The sequence below is a fragment of the Cyprinus carpio genome, chromosome A3 (assembly GCF_018340385.1).
Source record: "Cyprinus carpio isolate SPL01 chromosome A3, ASM1834038v1, whole genome shotgun sequence".
Lineage (NCBI taxonomy): Eukaryota > Metazoa > Chordata > Actinopteri > Cypriniformes > Cyprinidae > Cyprinus > Cyprinus carpio.
The window spans coordinates 21,499,622-21,517,634 of record NC_056574.1 but is presented as its reverse complement, the minus strand read 5'-3'; the positions used below and the strand labels follow the sequence as shown (position 1 = coordinate 21,517,634).

The following is an 18,013-nucleotide window of genomic DNA, read 5'->3' as shown; positions in this document are numbered from 1 at the left end:
GAGTTAGTTGCCATGCCTCCTTGTTCATCATGATCATGATCCAGTGCTTTAGAGCTCATACTGTCACATGGCATACGATAGTATGTCACATGGCACTGTCATATGAACATAAGCACTTCACCATCAAAGCAATGGAGACCCGAAGCTCTGCTGAAGTGTGCAATTAACACAGATTTATTCTACATGGTACTTTAATGTGCAAAAACTATATGAAAAATAGTAAAGAGCAAATTTCCTAAGATAGATTCACCCCAACGTATTAAGTCAAAATCCAGCACTCAGCAAAAAAACAAACAAACAAACAAAAAAACTCCCAGCAGGCTCAAGTCTGTCATCTCAAGCAGTTCACAGGTTCAAATCAGGAAATGTGGACAACTGTGTGACCTAAACACATACAGACCTTCTCAACAAACATCTCTCTAATGCACGAGAGAAGTTGTTTCAGTCATCTCTTTTTATTCTCTAGAGATGACCTGGATCGATTCCATCACTAAAAACGTACTTGTCTGTGCCACTAACTTACTCAAACCTGCTATATTTGAGCATGCAGTGCATCTGTTCTATTCCAGAGTGTCTTTTTTGTCAATCAACCCTATTAATAAAAGTAGAGTACACCTGTTGAAAGGTGTGTAGTAAGCAGGGATGAGATGTTTATGCAAAGACCTTTGTATATTAACTGGCCCATCAAGAAATACGTCATCACCAATATAAACAGCTAGTTAAGACTCATTTCTGATTGGATGAGCTTCATTCAAAGCCGTTTTAATGCACACCGGTGATCACACATTCTATATATTATCACATAAAGTTGCCATGCTGCTCGAAAACCAAGTACAGCCTAATGGTACTGTAAATATGAATGAACTCTACTTCTTGGCATATGAATGAATAAATCTGACAATTATTATTATCATTAATAAATATTATGAATATATTACTATTTTTATTATTATTTAAGTCTCATTTTATTGTTTCTAGTATTTTATAGAATAGAAGCAAATAGCCAACTGATTCACTATGTTTTAACACATAATATGTTATGTTTTTGTTATCCAGCTTTCTGACTCTATATGGCAGCATAGGGAAGTGCATACTGGAATCTGTTTCTTTGAACTTTGTAGCTATGCAGTTTCTCTCTCGCTCGCTTTCTCTCTCAGCCGAATTTTTGCCGCAATAAATAGACTGCCTAATTGGATCTTGCGTTCATCAAAATGGTGATACACATCTCAATTGGACAGTGCCCTTCTAGGAGGTGAGCAGTTTGATTGTCTGTAATCCCATTATGGTGTTATCTTTCTGGGCAAAGACCCTGTCCAGTCCTAAGAGGCCCTAATGCATTCTGTGTTGTCTTGTTTCGCTGCTTTACATGGGCAGCTCTGTAAAAGTGATCTGTATATAGTACATCACCTGACATTTCCTCTGTATGTCTCCTTATGGTGCTATGAAATCACTCTGCAAGTGTATCGGTCTAATCGGTTACATTTTTATAATGTCCAGATCTAGTTGTGAGGTCCCTGTAATGTTAGGCGAGTCATTCTATGAAAAGACCACCTGTGTCCAGTCATCTGATGAAGTGCAAAATCTTTAAATATATATAAAAAGTATAAATATAAACATAAAAAGTTAAATATAAACATGTAATTAAATACATTTATAAAAAATTAACAAAATTACAGATTGTAATGCAATATAATTTAAGCTGTATTTAAAAATTATATTTAAAGGAGTATTTTACATCTTTAAATAATGTTTAAATAAAAAGATATAATAAATTAATAGATAAAAATTTATAATTTGTAAAAAATAGATAATAATAATTGTAAATACACATAGGCTCCATTCACACTATACAAGTGACATTTATTTAAAAAATATTAATTTTAATTAAAACACTATCATTTAATTTTATTTATATTTTCAAAATAAAAAAGGCACTTATTATAGACTCACATATTCATGATATTATTATCTGTTGTATATCAGTCATACCACACTTATTGGACGTTTTAGAGAAATCGTATTCGAAGGCCGACATGAAAACAAAGAAACACACACGTACACATAGACACAAACACGTATGTTAACACATTTAGGTGTCCACATACTGTAGAAAGTACCAAGAGATGATAAACTGTAAGATTGAGTAACTGCAGGCGGCTAAAGAATGACATGACTTCGCCCTTGGCTTGTGTCCTATGTGTGAGGGACATAGTGAGAGGACGTTTGAACGGACAATCAGACAGACAGATCAGTCTATAGAAGGAGAGGACAGGCGTGTAATGAGAAGGACAGGCAATAAGAGCAAACAGAGGGGAAAGGGAGAAAGAAAGAGACATTACCCCTCTCCTTCCCCACCGCCTCCTCCGCTGTAGGTGTTGAGAGATGATCAGAGACAGGAAGACAGAGACAGACAGAGCCAGAGACACATACAAATACACAAAACACACACAGACACAGAATAAAAGGCACAGGGAAAGAATGGGGTTTTTGAAGCAGGAAAAATATCAATATGAGAGAGAATACAAATCACAAAATAATGGCAGAGCTCCTAGTTTGTTTTATATGTGGACACCTAATCTAGTGTGAACACTTAAAACAATTTAGATACAAATACAAAAATACATATATACAAACAGGGTCCAAAATGAACCTTTTGCTACACCTGCCTTGGCTGGCAAATTGAGAAGAACTTTTATTCCCAGTCAAAATCTTTTATTTCAGAATTTTTTTTCTTTTCTTTTTTTCACTGTTGTAACTCCAGAAGTTACATGGATAGACACATTTTAACAAGTAAAGTAAAGTAACGTAAAGTAAATTTTTTTTTTTATTTTTTGTAACTCATGAAGTTAAATATGAAAAAGGATTGGTTCTTTTATTGATCTTTTCCATACTTTGTCATTTCAACCATGCATTATTTTCTGTGGTAGTCATCAAATTACATTTTCCAGTATCTAGAAAATGGGTCATATACACGCCAAAGCCACTTTACTTGCATTTGACACTCTGCAAGTGCTAATTTTGGACTCTGTACACAAAATACTAAATAAACATGCACAGATACATACACACAGATATGAGTCACTCCCTGAAATTGAGTAAAAGGTTAAAAACAGACTCTGTGAGAGATAGATAGTAGAGATATGGGAACTGTTCCCACGCTCACAGCCAGGGAGCACCAGTCACCCCAGAGCGCCTGCCGTTCTGAGCGCACTATCACTGTGTGCAGAGAGACGGAGGGAGGGAGGGAGGGAGGGAGGGAGAGAAAGGAATACTGGAGAAGTCTACTTTTTTAGGACAGACATATCCAAATGGCATAACCTCTTTATGAATCACCTAATAAGAAAGTTATTTCATGCAGGAGCTAAAGATGTGGGTGCAAACGGAAGTGAGATTGGGTGGGATTGGTGGTAAGAGAAAACCAGTGCTCAAGGATTCAAGGCAATTTCTTTAAGAAAGTCATGCTAGGAAAGATAATCAATGCAGTTTGCAAGCTCTGTTTTGTCCCCTCAAACAATTAATATTTTTATTTATATTTTTTCTTATAACTATAGGTTATCAGGTCTTAATATGTGGCATTATTAAAAAAAATAAAAATAAAATAAAAATGTAAAACAAAATACATCTCCATAAACTACTTCACACAAAGTCTGAAATATTGTACTTAAATTTTTAGTGTTCAGATGCCAAAAAACACATTAAATGAGAATGGGAATGGCATCAGACTCTGCATGAACACCTATTTAGTGCAAAATTATTTGCAGGTATTTTACATTTTCACACTGAATTTGTCAGACTTGTGTGAACAGGTCTTTATTAATATGAATTCTGACAGCCTTTCACAATTGGTATGCATGGTACATGTCATGTGTTGTGTGTATGTCCACCTAAAGGACCAAGCCGGTCTTGAACTGCATTGCATATGGACTTTTTTGTGGAGAAGAATTTGTGTGCAATCACATTTACAGTTCTTCAGGGACTGAAGGCACCGGTATACTTCAAACGAAGTTCATTTTCGTTCTTTGTTTGGGGGCAAAAAGAAGTTCGAAAAGGCTGAGCGACGGTATACTGTTTTCAAACATTCCGACACCCCCGCGCTGCAGGAGGCGGGGTGTAGATTAATGTAAACATGACTCGCGACTCCCGAGCGTATGTTTAGGGTGTTTATTAATGTAAACATAATGTTTGCCAAAAGAACCATTCTATTTCCATAATCAGTCTTTTATGGGAAGTGTGAATGTCTCATAGTCTGTAAAACTTTAGCATGATGTGGAAAAAAAAACAAAAAAACTGTTGATAAAAACAAAGGTTTATTATTGCATGTTCGTTTGGCATTTCATTTATTGTATACCCTTTAAATTCGCTTACTGAAAGAACAACAACAGCAGCAGCAGTATGGTGTAAAATTTATTTGAAACATGTATTTGGTACTTGCTACCTTATATCTTTACTCTTTCCTTCTTTCTTTTCATGGCTTTGGAAAACTTGTCTCGGATGTTTCTCTGCATCGCTTTTTGCATAACTCTAGGTCGTCGACACCAAGCTTCATTGCAATTTCTTTCTAGAAATTAATGCTTTTTCTGAATCTTTAAAGTCTCTCCGCGAGCGATCGTACAGGTGCAGATATATTTGTGCAGCTCAGCTATTCGACACTCAATTGTATTTTTGTTGTTAGTGGGTAGGAGGGATTGTTTTTTCTTGCCTGACCTCCGCTGAATGAGAAACGAACCGGGGGGGGGGGGGGGGGGGTATTGAGAAACGAACCAGGGGAAAAAAAAATCAACACCCACCAATTGCGTAACTGCCACGGACCAATAGAAACTCAAAGGTGTTTAGGAGCTGAAACAAACTCCCCCAGAAAGTTCGCTTTGGTCAGCTGTTTCGAACTGCCGAAACTAACTCAAAACGAACTTTGTTTCGGCCTGATTTTGTTCGAAATGATGTCATATCAGTTCGTTCTTCGATTTCGTTTGAAGTATATCGGGGCCTTGAGGAGGATGTACACAAACACATAGACAGAACCATATAACATTACTCTTTCAAAGCATTCAGATTCTGGTATTTCAGGAAGAAAACAAAAATTGATCTGGGTTCATATTTCTTCCATTCATGCTTTCATTCAGGTCATCTGACATGTCGATTCCCAGAATCTGTTCTCATGCTCTTTACTAAGTCTGGAACAGAGCCTTTTGCATGCATTTTTTTTCCTAGTTTCATATTAACAGATGCACCTTTCTGACCTCTCCCTCATATTAATAACTCTCTCAGTCCAGTAGCTGGGCTGTATGCTTCCGCTGTGATCAGATACACAACCTGGAACAGCTTTATTCCTCTTGTCAGCTATCCTGATTGCCAATCATAAATCCCTTCTTTGCTGTTCCTGCCTTTATTTATAGCAGTTTGTTTAACAAGATTCCTGATCATTTCAGTGTGATCTTAAGAGTTTAAACAGCTAATTTCTGCATGGACTGTGACAAAAAAACGTGCTACATTGGACCCAACTGTAAACCCTCATCACACAAATAATCATTATAACTCATTTCACATGCAAAGATGTCAGCCAATCATAAGAGGGGTCATTTAATAAATAAATCCTAAATACAGAGGTACAGAAGCATGTTTAATTCTGCTTAAGGGTAAGAAATTTTCAGGGAAAAAACTATTAAAACTAGTTTTAACTAGACTATCAATGATAACTGTAGAATAAGGTCCCTTAAATGTTTTCCCCTTGCTCTATTGTTTCTTTCTTCTTATTGTCTGTTTTCCTCATGTTTGGTTCCAGGTATGAATGTGTAAAAATTGAGTGTAGAAATACCTGAGGTGAGTGTGGCTGGATGCTCCAGAGATTCCTGGGCACTAAAGGGTTACAGGTGCCCAGGTAGGGTCATCACCCTCATGGAAATGGGCCCAAGCGTGCCCACTGGGTAGGCACTGGGCAAAACGTTGTGCATGGTGGGGCAGGGTGGGGATATTTGGTGAGAAATGACCAAACTGGGGCTTAATGTGAGGAGGGATGAGGAGAGGAAAAGACAGGGTAAAGATAAGGCAAACGCATAGGAAGAGAAGGCAGAGAAATGGTGAGAGAGAAAAGAAAGAGAGAGAAAGCTGGGTTTTATGGGTAGCAGGCTGGCGCTCCAGGGTGGCAGAGAGCTGTGCCGACTGCACAGGCGTTTGACCTGTAGGGAGCAAGACGGGAAAGGACGAGGAGAGGCAGCAAGCAGGAGAGGAGAGAGGAGTGAGGCATGAACGCTGGGGCCTTGATGACACTTACGTGAAGGCGAACGCCACCAGGGCACCACTAACCACTATAAAGTCCAGGATGTTCCACAAGTCACGGAAATATGAGCCTTGATGCAGGACAAGACCTAAATCTACCATCTAAAACAGAGAGAGAAATATTTAGTAAGTGCACTGCTGTTCAGAAATTTGGGGTCTGTGAGATGTTAAAGGCTTTGAAAGGAGTCTCTTCCGCTCTCATAAAGGCGGAATTTATTTGATCAAAAATACAGTAAAACAGTAATATTGTGAAATATTATTACAATTTAAAATAACGGTTTTCTATTTGAATGTATTGCAAAATATAATTTATTTCTGTGATGCATAGCTGGATTTTCAGCAGCCATTACTCCAGTCTTCAGTGTTACTTGATCCTTCAGAAATCATTCAAATCTGTAGATTTTCTGTTCAAGAAACATTTGTGCTGCGTAAAATTACACAGAGATGTATTTTTCTCAGGATTCTTTAATGAATAGAAAGTTCAAAGAACAGGATTAATTTGAAAATAATAATAATAATAATAATAATAATAATAATAATAACTACAATCATAGATCACATATCTTGTATTATAATTATTTTTTATGATATTTCCAGGAATAACTATTTTAAAATTCCCAGACATTTCCAGGGTTTCCAAAATCATGTGCAACTATGTGAACTTAAAATGAATATGAACCCTATAATACGTCATATTATTGCATGAAACCACATGGAGACCAATAAACAACTCTTTAAGTACAATATACATATAATGTGTTTAAGAGTGAAGCATAGACCATCCTAGCCCAGACAGCTGTGCAGGACAGATATGTACCTTAATGAGCATCTCAAAGGTAAACACACCCGTGAACACATAGTCAAAGTACCGCAGGACCTGAAAGCACAAATGAGCGACACAGTGTTAAGCCCTTTATGACAAATCAATATGACAAGATGAATATAAAGAATGATAAATAAACAGATGAAAATGATGGAGAAGTGAACTAATAAATTAGGTAATGATTAGAAGCATGGATGGACAGATAAAATGGTTACTAGTCCAGTAGACAAAAATGGACATAAAGAGAGGATGTTGAGATGTGGGACTTTCTCACATTGTTGCGGGGAGATTCGGGCCAGACAGGGTCTTCAGCGGCCAGGGCAATACTACTCATTGCAATGACCAGCAGAATACACATCTCAAAATATCGGAGCGTGACGATATAGTGGCACAACCTCCGAAATCTATAACGGAAGTTCATAAAAAGACGTATTAATAACAAAAACAACATTGTTTGAAAGAAAGCTCATTTCATTTAATTTAAGAGGTGAAACCAGGTGACTCTAGTCAGTTTTGTTTAATATTAACATGAAAGAGTGAACCCTATTTAGCTTCAATAATTGGAGAAATTTTATACACCAGATATTATTATTATTGGTAGTTGGAGGGGAGGGCTAATGTGCACCATTATTAATGTATTAAAAATGCTATTTTGAATATTGACCAACTGCAGAGTCACAGTGCCAGGACTGCACTCACGGGTTGGTGGTAGTCAGAATGAACATTGAGGTGTAGGGTGGCATGGGTTTAGGCCCCCCATCATCTTTCTCATCATCATCATCATCATCACCCTTTGTGTCCTCCTTCTTTGGCAGGGGCTCGGTGTTTGCATTCTTATTGACTGTGGAGACGTGAGGAAAGGACACATCATAGTAAGACAGATGATTAAGACAATAAATAAAAAAGGTCAGTTATTCTTTTCAGCGCTTTCTCTCACCCTGTAGGATGGCGTTACTGGAGGGGAACATCGGGGGGATGTCCACGGCAGTGTACTCAGGGTTCATGCCCAGGTGACCAGTGCTGGTAACATTAGCAGTGGTAGAGGAAGGGTGGGTGAGAATGAGGCTGCTCTCGGTGCCAGTGTGTGCCAGGCCGGCAGTGTGGGCACTGTTGGCCAGATTGAGCAGACTATCATGAGGGGTGGAGTTACTAGGTGGCTGGATGGCAAGCTTGTTGTTCATGGCATTGTCCAGGTCCTCACTGTACTGACTGTCCTGCCTGGACAGAGTCTTCTGAATGGGACGGGTGGTGGAGAGAGTGAGACCACTTCCACGACCATCCCTGGAGATAGAAGACAGCAAGATTAGATGTTTAGCAGTCAGTGCTCTAGTCTTTAGTGTCACATGATCATTCGGAAATCATTCAAATATGCAAGGAACATTTCTTATTATCATATTAGAAAACAGTTGTGCTGCTTAATATTTTTATGGAAGTTGTAATACATTTATTTATTTATTTTTATTCTTTAATGAGTAATTATTTTAAAGAGTTAAAAGTAACAATAATTAGCGACCTACAATAAATGTATTACAGAAAGGCGGGATGTTTGCACCTGCCCTTGGGTAAAACTGGATACTGAATGAGAAGCAGCTGACACAGAAAGTGTTTTTCCATTTGAAAAGTGTGAGATGCAGGGCAGTGGGATGAAGTTTTTTATTTTTTTTTATCTGCTCACTATATTTTTAAAACTGTGTGTCAGGTTAGGTACTGCAAAAGATGTGAATAAAATGTGTCCATTAAGTGCTTAGTATAAAAATGACCAAAAGAATAAATAAAGTAATTTTGATTAAACTCACTTCCTTGTACGGTGTCGGACCACTCTCTCTTTTCTTCCTTCGCCCTCATGGCGATGATGTCTGTGTTTCCGCTCTCCTCCATCTGCATGCTCACACTCAGGTCCTCTTTCCCTGCCTTTACTCCTGTGTCTCCTCCCTCCGCCCTCTCCCTCATCCTCTGCGGTTTTACGATGTTGGCGGGCCTGGCTGCAGCGCTCGCCATGCTGATGTCTACGGTGAGACTCTCTACCCTCCCCATGGTTCTCAGAGCCTAAAAGACTCCGACGAGATCCCGTGGAGTCCCCCCTCTCCAATGCTGTCCAGGGCCCAGATCCTCCACCTCCTCCTCCACTCTCCCCCTCATTGAAGTTGGGCTGTTTGTGCAGGAGCTGATGAGTGCGCTGGGGCTGGCCGTCACCCGGATGGGTTTTGTTGGTATTGTTATTGCGGTTCTCCTGAGGGTCCACCACCAACGGCCGGTCCAGGTGTGTCTTCATATCGGGACGAATGTGACGGGAGTACGAGACCTAGAGGCGTGATAAAAACAAAACAAAAGACCACACATTTGTCAATCAAACAAGAGATGAACTTAATTCAAGACAAATATTAACCTAAATATTAAAGCTGTATGACCTTCTTTCTTGTTTTGAACATAAAAGAAGACATTTTGAAGAATGTTGGTAACCAAATAGTTGCTGGTCCCCAATGACTTCCATAGTATGAAATATATATATATATATATATATATATACACCATGAAAGTCAATAGGGACCAGAAACTATTTGCTTACCAACATTCTTCAAAATATAATATAGAAATTCACACAGGTTTGGAACAACTGCATTTTTATTTATGGGAAAGCTAATACATTAATATCTATTTATTTATATTAAAATAATAAATACTGATATCATAATACTTAGTATTTTGCTTGTGATTGTTTAAAGGATTATTTAGTAGACTTATCTTGCTTAAAGTATGTTTAAATAATGGAAAACAGGACAGAAATAAAATAAATAAATAATAATAATAAAAAAAAAACCTGAATATTTTTTCAGTGAACCTGTAAACTGTGGTCACTGTATATATTATTATTAGGAAACATTTTCAAAAACACCAATATCAGTATTTTTGTTGATACAATAATTTTCTAATTATTTTAATGTTATGCCCAATAAAGAATAAATGGCTGATATTTAAATTTGACGCTATTTTGTCTAAATAAATGAAAATAAGACACTAAAAACTAAAACCAATCATTTTTAAATGAAACCAAGCATAAAGTGAATTCAGGAAATGCAACATTATAAATATTCAAAATAATAATATTCATTTTGAGATTTAAGATTACATTTAACAGTGTTATTAAATTATTTGTTTTTAAATATTCACTTTACATGAATGTTAGATTATGGCAAAGCTAATCTAAATCTAAAAAAAGAGGAAAAGTACAATTATATATGCAATATCGACCGATGTGAAAAATTATATCAGCTGATAACAGATACATAAATCCATCCTCTTTGACCAAGCATCTCTTTCTCCGTCATTTCTTCTCACCTTCCAGAGGTCTTCAGGGTCCAACTCATTGTAAAGAGCCTCTCTGCTGTTCACCAGGGTCTGTCGTCTCAACTGACTAGTGCGCTGCTCCCATACCGACTTACACCCTTTGTGGTTCTTCTGTTGCTCCATACTGCAAAAAAGAGAGAGACAGAGACAGAGAGAGAGACATTTACAGTAGATCTGAGATTAGTTATCATCAAGAGGGAAAAGTGAGGTTGCTGCAGCTACCACAGGTTGAAAATGCCCACCTACAACTACCAGCTACCATTTGTTAAAGAGGATGATTGCACCGCTTAGGTCAAACTCTCTCACAGAACACACACACACAAAGAAGATAACTATAATAATTCTGGGAGTGAACACATCACAGGCGCCCAACCCTTGGAGCAAAGCATGTGAAAGAGAGAAAGTAAAGGAGATAAGAGGAGAACAGCAGGTGATGAGTAGCAGGATGAAGAGAGAAGAAGAGACGAGGAGTGACAAACCCGCCCCATCCCACCCAGCGGTCTGGAGAGCAGAGCGGGGAGCAGCACAGAGAACCGAGGAGGAAATGCACATGTCGAAAAGGCTGATGGGAGAAGAGTGGGAGGTGTGGGGCGAACAGAGAGGCGTTTTGAAAGAACAGAAAGAGTATAAATGAATAAATACCAGTCCAGAAAGTGTTCTGTTGCATCAAGACGCTCAGAGTTTACTGTCACGCTGAGGAGGAAAACAGCATGTGAGAAACACAGAACATCTCTTTGCTCTTCTCCCTCATTCACAAGCTCGTCCTCACTGATACACACATATTCTCTCACGATGCTCTCTTGTTTTCCTTGGACACTTGGATACATTGACACACTGACAAACCAGAATCATCTTTAATCAGTCTGTGCCTCTGCATGTAAGTTGTGTGTAAATAACTGTGAGAAGATCACAGAGCTTGTTGATGGACAGGGAACACAACATTATAGGTCTATAGCACCAAACATAACAGAAAATGATGTATGTTTATTAAATCTGTGTTTTGGAACATAGTAACTTTAGTATTGTTTTAGCTGGTTAGCCATATTCCAAAAATAAGCAAATAACCAGTTAGAAACCAAACTACTGTATGTCCCGAAATACACTATCAACCCAGGATCCTATCTACAGTTTGTCACTGACATTTTTAGATAATATGAACATTAAAAACATGGGTTCTGTTTTCGTTTTGATTTTCTACAAATAGTTTGGCCAGGAGAAAAAAAAAAAAAAAAAAAAAAACTGTCTTTGTGAACTATAGTTTATGTTTGGGGTCGGTAAGATTTTTGTTTATTTATAAATTCTTTGGAAAGAAATTAATACTTTTATTTTAGCCAGGACATATTGAATTGATGTGACAGTAAAGAAATATAGAATGTTACAAAAGATTTCTATTTCAAATAAATGTTCTCTTTTGACTCTTGATTAATGGAAACCAAAAGGCCAGATTTATTTATTTATGACTTTTTTATTTTTTTATTTTTTTGTATTGTTTTGTAATGTGTTAATTTGGCTGACACAAGAGCAACACATAGTCTGAACACATAAAAACAAACATAAAAAAAAGACAAACAAATTGTGGGAGAGAAAATGTGGCAGCAAGACAGAAAGAGAAAGAGATGAGAGAGAGATACTCACGCAGCAATGGAGAGGTTGGCTGCAGACAGTGGGCTGACCTCTGCTACCTCCTTGGCTGCCTGAAGAGCCATTTTCTGATTGGCTGCCTGCTCTTCCTCCTGTTCATCCTATACATGGAGAGAAACATGAAGCATATTGGTTAAAATGTGATGCACGCTGGTGCGTAGGAGTGTGAAGGATAAACAGTCTGAGAGAGAGAAGGAGAAACATGGTCATTTGGTTAATTTGACATGAGCATGGCTGTGTGTAATCAAGCTTTTCTTTTTTACTGAACTTTACTTTTTTTATTTGTTTGTTTGTTTTTAACTCCTGATCCATAACCCTAAAAGTGTGGCAGCTTGTTACCTTGGTCAGCTCTTGTGCATTGGCCAGATTGTCCACAGCGATAGCCAAGAACACATTGAGCAGAGTGTCTGTTAACAGACGGTTTAAGGAACATCACATCAACGCTTCACTGGTGTATGTGAAAATTAACAGCGTGTCAGCATGCAATATTTTGTGTTTGGATACAGTTGCCGAAGAGCGTAAGAACGATGAAGAAGACTGAGAAGACCATGCCCTTTCTGACTCCGCCCTGAGACTCGATCCCATCATACATGACCATGTTCCAGTCTTCACCCGTCAGGATCTAAGGTGCACAGAGAAGGTCCATAATCACAAAGCCATGGAAAACACACAGAATGATTGCACACTGTTCGATCAGCACATTTGCTCACCTGAAATACTGTCATTATTGCTGCAGGAAATGTATCAAAGTTTGTAGGTGGTGTGCCGGCTTCAAAATTAAACCTGAAGAGAAGAAATGGTGGTTATATTGTTGTTAAACAGTGTATTTCCATGCCACGCCTTATTTAGGGCCTGTACTGACTCTGGTGACCCATAATAAAAAAATAAATAACATTATCTGTTATTATGTTCATTTTAGTGCTATACTGACTGTCCTCCAAACAGCTGCATGCCCAGCAATGCAAAGACCACGATGAAGAGGAAAAGGAGGAAGAGTAAACTGATAATGGACTTCATGGAGTTCAGCAAAGACACCACCAGGTTCCTCAGAGACGCCCAGTACCTGATGATGGGAAAGGGGGACATTTAAAATGCTTAATTCTTTTTTTAATTTTTTATTGGGACATTTAGTGGGGAAAAAGGGTGGACACGGGACTCAAGACGTGAGAGACTCACTTGGTCACTTTGAAGATCCTCAGTAACCTGAGAGCTCGTAACACACTGATCCCAAACGAGGTTCCTGGCTGGATCATAGCCCAGAGTACCTCGAAAATGCTGCCACAAATGACCTGTCCCACACGCACATATATAAAACACACATTTAAAGCTCATTCATTAACAGCAAGCCACAAAACAAAAACCTCTTACCCAACGTCAAAAACTAACACATATCTGTTTCTCACACTACTCACAAAATCATTATTAAAGCATCCAAAACATTGAAATAACGATTAAGAAACTCGTTTATTTTACAATGCAGTGAATTACGAATTATACAAACTCTTCAGTTACACACTAACTAACTTCAGTAACTTTATCAATATATGAAGACCTGAAAGAGGAATGAACAGCTGGTATAATGTTTTGGTTTCCTTCAAATGTTTTTTGGTTTTAGTAAAAGAGGAAGGATGGGCGAGAGAAACTCACAATGCAGTCAAAACAGTTGAAGGAGGAGTGAAAATAAGGACTGGTCCCCAGCCCATACATCTTAATACACATCTCTGACATAAAGATCCCCAGGAAGATGAACTCAGCAAAGTCTGGATTGAGGAGAGAGAGGGAAACAAACAGAGAGAAAGAGCATTCACAAAAGTTAAAGATATGTTAATGTATGCATTAGGTAGGAAAAAATTAATTATTTTAAATAAATAGAGCAAAAACACTTTTTAAAAGCTAGAAATTTATGCTTATTTCAAAAGACAGATATACATTTTGCTATAAGTTTGATTGCATAATTGCTGTTAATAGTGTTAATCGTCTGTCTTTTATTGATTTTTCTGAACATTTCTGCCATATGCACATGAACTGACAGTCAGCACTGATAAGCTACTACTAAATATTGTAGAAACTTAATTTTCTGTAAAGTTGCTTTGCAATGATTTGTATCGTAAAAAGCGCTATACAAATAAACTTGAATTGAATTGAATTGAATATACTGTTCAAACAATAGATATACTTTTTAATATGACGATTAATACATTTTATGGTCAAAGTAATTGAACATCCATTGTTAATATGATGAAAATCGTATTCAGATATTTTTAAGTGTCCAAACTGTAATACTTTTGAGGGGCATAATACTTACTAACAATTAATGAATAATCAAAGATAAAAGAAGAGAAACATCTTCAGAAAGTAAAATAGGAAACCATAAACGGTCAGGAAAATGGGGAACAACATTAAAAAATAATTATCTCTCCATAAACGAAAAGAAACGAAACGAAACTTCACAGGTTTGAGCACCTGCCCACAGAATATACATGCTCAGATTTCTGCTGATTTTCCCACACAATAATAAACAGAAAATTCTGAAATATTCCATGTGGGTCTACTGTAAGTGAACAGACAGGTGGACAGACTTACAGAGGAAGTCGGAGAGCGTTTCGGGCTGGTCGTAGTGCACGGCAGCAACACACAGTGTGTTGAGTCCCACCAGACACAGCACAGACCAGTAGAACGCTTGCGTCTTCACTATGTGCCTGATGAAGAATCTCAGTCGACGCTCTTTTTTATGGAAGGAAGAGCCCTCCAGTTTAGAGCTCTTCAGACTGCCCCGTGCAAATGGAGAACCTGACAGACAGAAAAGAAGCAGGGAAACAAGACACAATAAAATTCAATGAAAACCGAAAAGTGCTATCAATAAGTAATCCAAAAATTAGGGGGATACAGTGATAAAAATACAACATTTTGTAATACAGGTTAATTCATCAAATATATCTATCTATCTATCTATCTATCTATATATATATAAATTTAGGGTTTTGTAGTACAGGTTAATTCATATATATATATATATATATATATATATATATATATATATATATATGTGTATATCTATCTTATCTATCTATCTATCTATCTATATATATATATATATATTTTATTTTATTTTCCTAAGTGAGTTACTCAGTGGAACAATGGACCTTTGCGAAAAAAAGGGATAATATAATACAATAAAACTAAAATAAAAATTATACATACATACACACATATACAGTTTATATATATACACATACACGTCAACTAAAACTACCAAAACTACTAAAAAATTACAAAAACACAACAAAATTGCTAAAATATTAAATAAAAAAAGGAAAAATTAAACTTTAAACTATATAAAAAATATAAAAATAAAAAAACAGTAAAAAACTCAGTAACACTAAAATAAAGCTGGGTAATATTATGGTACTATGATATATACCTTTTACAATACAATAATAATGACAATGATAATGATAATGATTTATGGTCTTTTGAAGAATACCAAATACTAGCATGCTTTTTTATGGTATTTTTTATGGCAATACCCTATTGAACAACCTTGGGCCAACAACCTATATAAGTGTACAACTGTATTTGTGTGTTTTCTGTTTAACTCACACTCACCTATATCTCCATCTCCATCCTCTGCATCGAGCAGGTCTGTTTTACTCTTCTTGATGGTAGGCCTCCTCCGCGAGCCTGTGTGTAACAGACCATAGTCACTCATTTCTAACATATTCACAGACAGCCTAAAACATTAATACATAACCAATAAATAGATTAACAGAAAGGAGACTAAATGAGACAACTAGGAAGTGTAGTGTGTCTATCACATGTCTGCTACAGATGGAAATGTGCTCATGAACACTACATTATCTGTGCATATTGACATGAAGTATACAATATCACCCCCTCAGCAAAGCCAACCCGCTATTGATATCTCTCTTCCTTACAATGGAAAATCAACACCTAGTCCCAGTGCGGGAGCAAAGAGAGGAGGAGATGGGGAAGAAAAGGAAGGAAGGATGGAGGAGGTCATGTAAATACCATCAAAGGGTATCCGGTCATCTGGGTCATTGTCCTCGTCAGCCAAAATCACCTCTTCTGTACACAGTCAAAAAAGATTCAAATCAAACCACTGGAAAAGTCAGGAAAATGGGGACAATTTCCGATGCTTAATGAAACATTTTGTACATTATCAGCATGTTCTAATACTGCGGCGCACAAGTGTAAAGAGATGCGTATTAAAAGAGACATCTTTTACTATCTGAATTCATGGCTCTTTCTACGGCATTTACCTGCTTTGCAGATCCACTCCAGATATCCATTCAGCTCTCTCTCTATCTGCTGCTGACGCTTCAGCTTAAGAAACTCTCTCCTGTTCTCCACACGCTCCCTTTCTTTGGCAAACTCTCTGTATCACATACACATGCATGCAAACAAATGCTCGGATGAACACGAAACGGATGAACACAAAATGCACACACACACACTAGTTAAATGCAGATTAACTTCACAATCTTTGGTCATTTTGAGATCATCAGAATTACTTCTTGATTGATGCTATGAAGGTCCGCACATGACCTGGGGAAAATACAAGATATCCTAGCCACAAATTAACAATTCATTCCCAATACTTTATTAATTCCCTCGTTTTAGTTAAACTGTGGCCATGTTGCACTGACTAAATTAAAACAAGGGAACAAATGAATAAAATGGGAACTAATTCTATTACACCAATTTTTTTCTTCTGCATGTCAAACGTGGGACTAAGTAATTAACATAATATCTTAACATAAGATTCTAGGCATAATTCTAAGCACTTTCAGCTTTGGATGTCATTATTTTTGAGGGTTTTTTAATTTTTTATTAATGAATGTTAAATGTAATTGAAATTTTTTGTTTTTATGTAATTATTTTTATTTTATTTATATTTGTATGTGTTTGTGATATTGATATGGGTTTGGGATTAAAAATGTATGAGGGTTATAAACTTTAAAATATTTCTTTCCACTAAATGCAATATGCTGTTCACTGTAGATATCTGCCTCTGCATAGGCCATTAAAACTCATATCACACAATACACAATACATTTTTTTAACACACAATATTTACAAACTGTATATTTTCACATATAATCCACAAAACTATCATAAACACTGTCATTTATAAGCAAATCAGACAATGCACCAAGACCGTAGACCTGAAAAAATGACAGAGCTGAATTTGAGAAGAGCTCACACTCTCTTAGAGATGTTTCTTACCCTGACAGCACACCCAGCACAAGATTGAGCATGAAGAAGGAGCCGATGATGATGAGGGGGATGAAGTACATCCAGTTCCATGCACTCCCTGAAGCATCATTGCTCTGTAACGGCATAAAACAGCCCAGTCAGTACCATGAAGCACACATCCAAACATTTTTTTCTCTCTCCAGCTGAGAGTACAGTTTGATCATCTGGTTTTCTTTGTGTTTGTCTTCACAAGATTCTCCACAGCTCACTTCCAATGGTGTCAAGTAGAAAGTGTTTATTTGGTCATTTTATAAGGTGATGGGAAATTTGACCCTACTAATAGTGGATGAGAACATCTATGACAGAAGGATGGCAGATCTACCTTGATGCAACCCTACCTTGAAGCTTACAGTAGGTATGTATATGAGGAACAGACTGAAAGTTGTTATTCATTGAAAATCTTGAAAATACTTTCACTAATTGTAAAAAGCAACGAGGAAATTCTGCTAAATATTTCCTTTTGCGTTCCAAAAACAAGAGAAGTCATATGGGTTTGGAACTCATATCTGAAGTAAACTAGCTAATCCTTTAAGGATATTTTAAAATATCCCAGCTGAATGTGCTGATATCTTCAGATTTTATTTTCCATTTACATTAATGCATTTTGCAGACACTTTGATGCAAATTGAAAAGAAGAACTAAAGCAATTTGTCA

The 18,013-nt window shown here is 37.1% G+C and overlaps 1 protein-coding gene across 26 annotated transcripts in view; it reads right to left on the bottom strand.

Moving 5' to 3' along the window:
• Positions 1-18,013, bottom strand: part of LOC109060317 (voltage-dependent P/Q-type calcium channel subunit alpha-1A-like) — a 79,477-nt gene that overhangs the window by 37,460 nt on the left and 24,004 nt on the right. For 20 of the 26 annotated variants that reach the window (XR_006154788.1, XR_006154787.1, XM_042723363.1 and 17 more), the window contains exons 7-26: positions 17,330-17,433; positions 16,363-16,478; positions 16,112-16,168; positions 15,689-15,763; positions 14,666-14,872; positions 13,730-13,842; positions 13,259-13,371; positions 13,014-13,145; positions 12,793-12,865; positions 12,587-12,704; positions 12,422-12,489; positions 12,077-12,183; positions 11,084-11,134; positions 10,433-10,565; positions 8,893-9,398; positions 8,034-8,377; positions 7,796-7,937; positions 7,371-7,500; positions 7,091-7,150; positions 6,269-6,375 (exon numbers count right to left, since the gene is read on the bottom strand). Coding sequence is in view for 24 of the 26 variants with exons in the window: in XM_042723363.1 (XP_042579297.1) it covers positions 6,269-6,375; positions 7,091-7,150; positions 7,371-7,500; positions 7,796-7,937; positions 8,034-8,377; positions 8,893-9,398; positions 10,433-10,565; positions 11,084-11,134; positions 12,077-12,183; positions 12,422-12,489; positions 12,587-12,704; positions 12,793-12,865; positions 13,014-13,145; positions 13,259-13,371; positions 13,730-13,842; positions 14,666-14,872; positions 15,689-15,763; positions 16,112-16,168; positions 16,363-16,478; positions 17,330-17,433 (2,756 nt within the window). In the remaining 2 variants the exon portion in view is untranslated. The remainder of the gene's footprint in view (positions 1-6,268; positions 6,376-7,090; positions 7,151-7,370; positions 7,501-7,795; positions 7,938-8,033; positions 8,378-8,892; positions 9,399-10,432; positions 10,566-11,083; positions 11,135-12,076; positions 12,184-12,421; positions 12,490-12,586; positions 12,705-12,792; positions 12,866-13,013; positions 13,146-13,258; positions 13,372-13,729; positions 13,843-14,665; positions 14,873-15,688; positions 15,764-16,111; positions 16,169-16,362; positions 16,479-17,329; positions 17,434-18,013) is intronic. The other 6 variants (XM_042723379.1, XM_042723374.1, XM_042723387.1 and 3 more) reach the window with 1 other exon arrangement.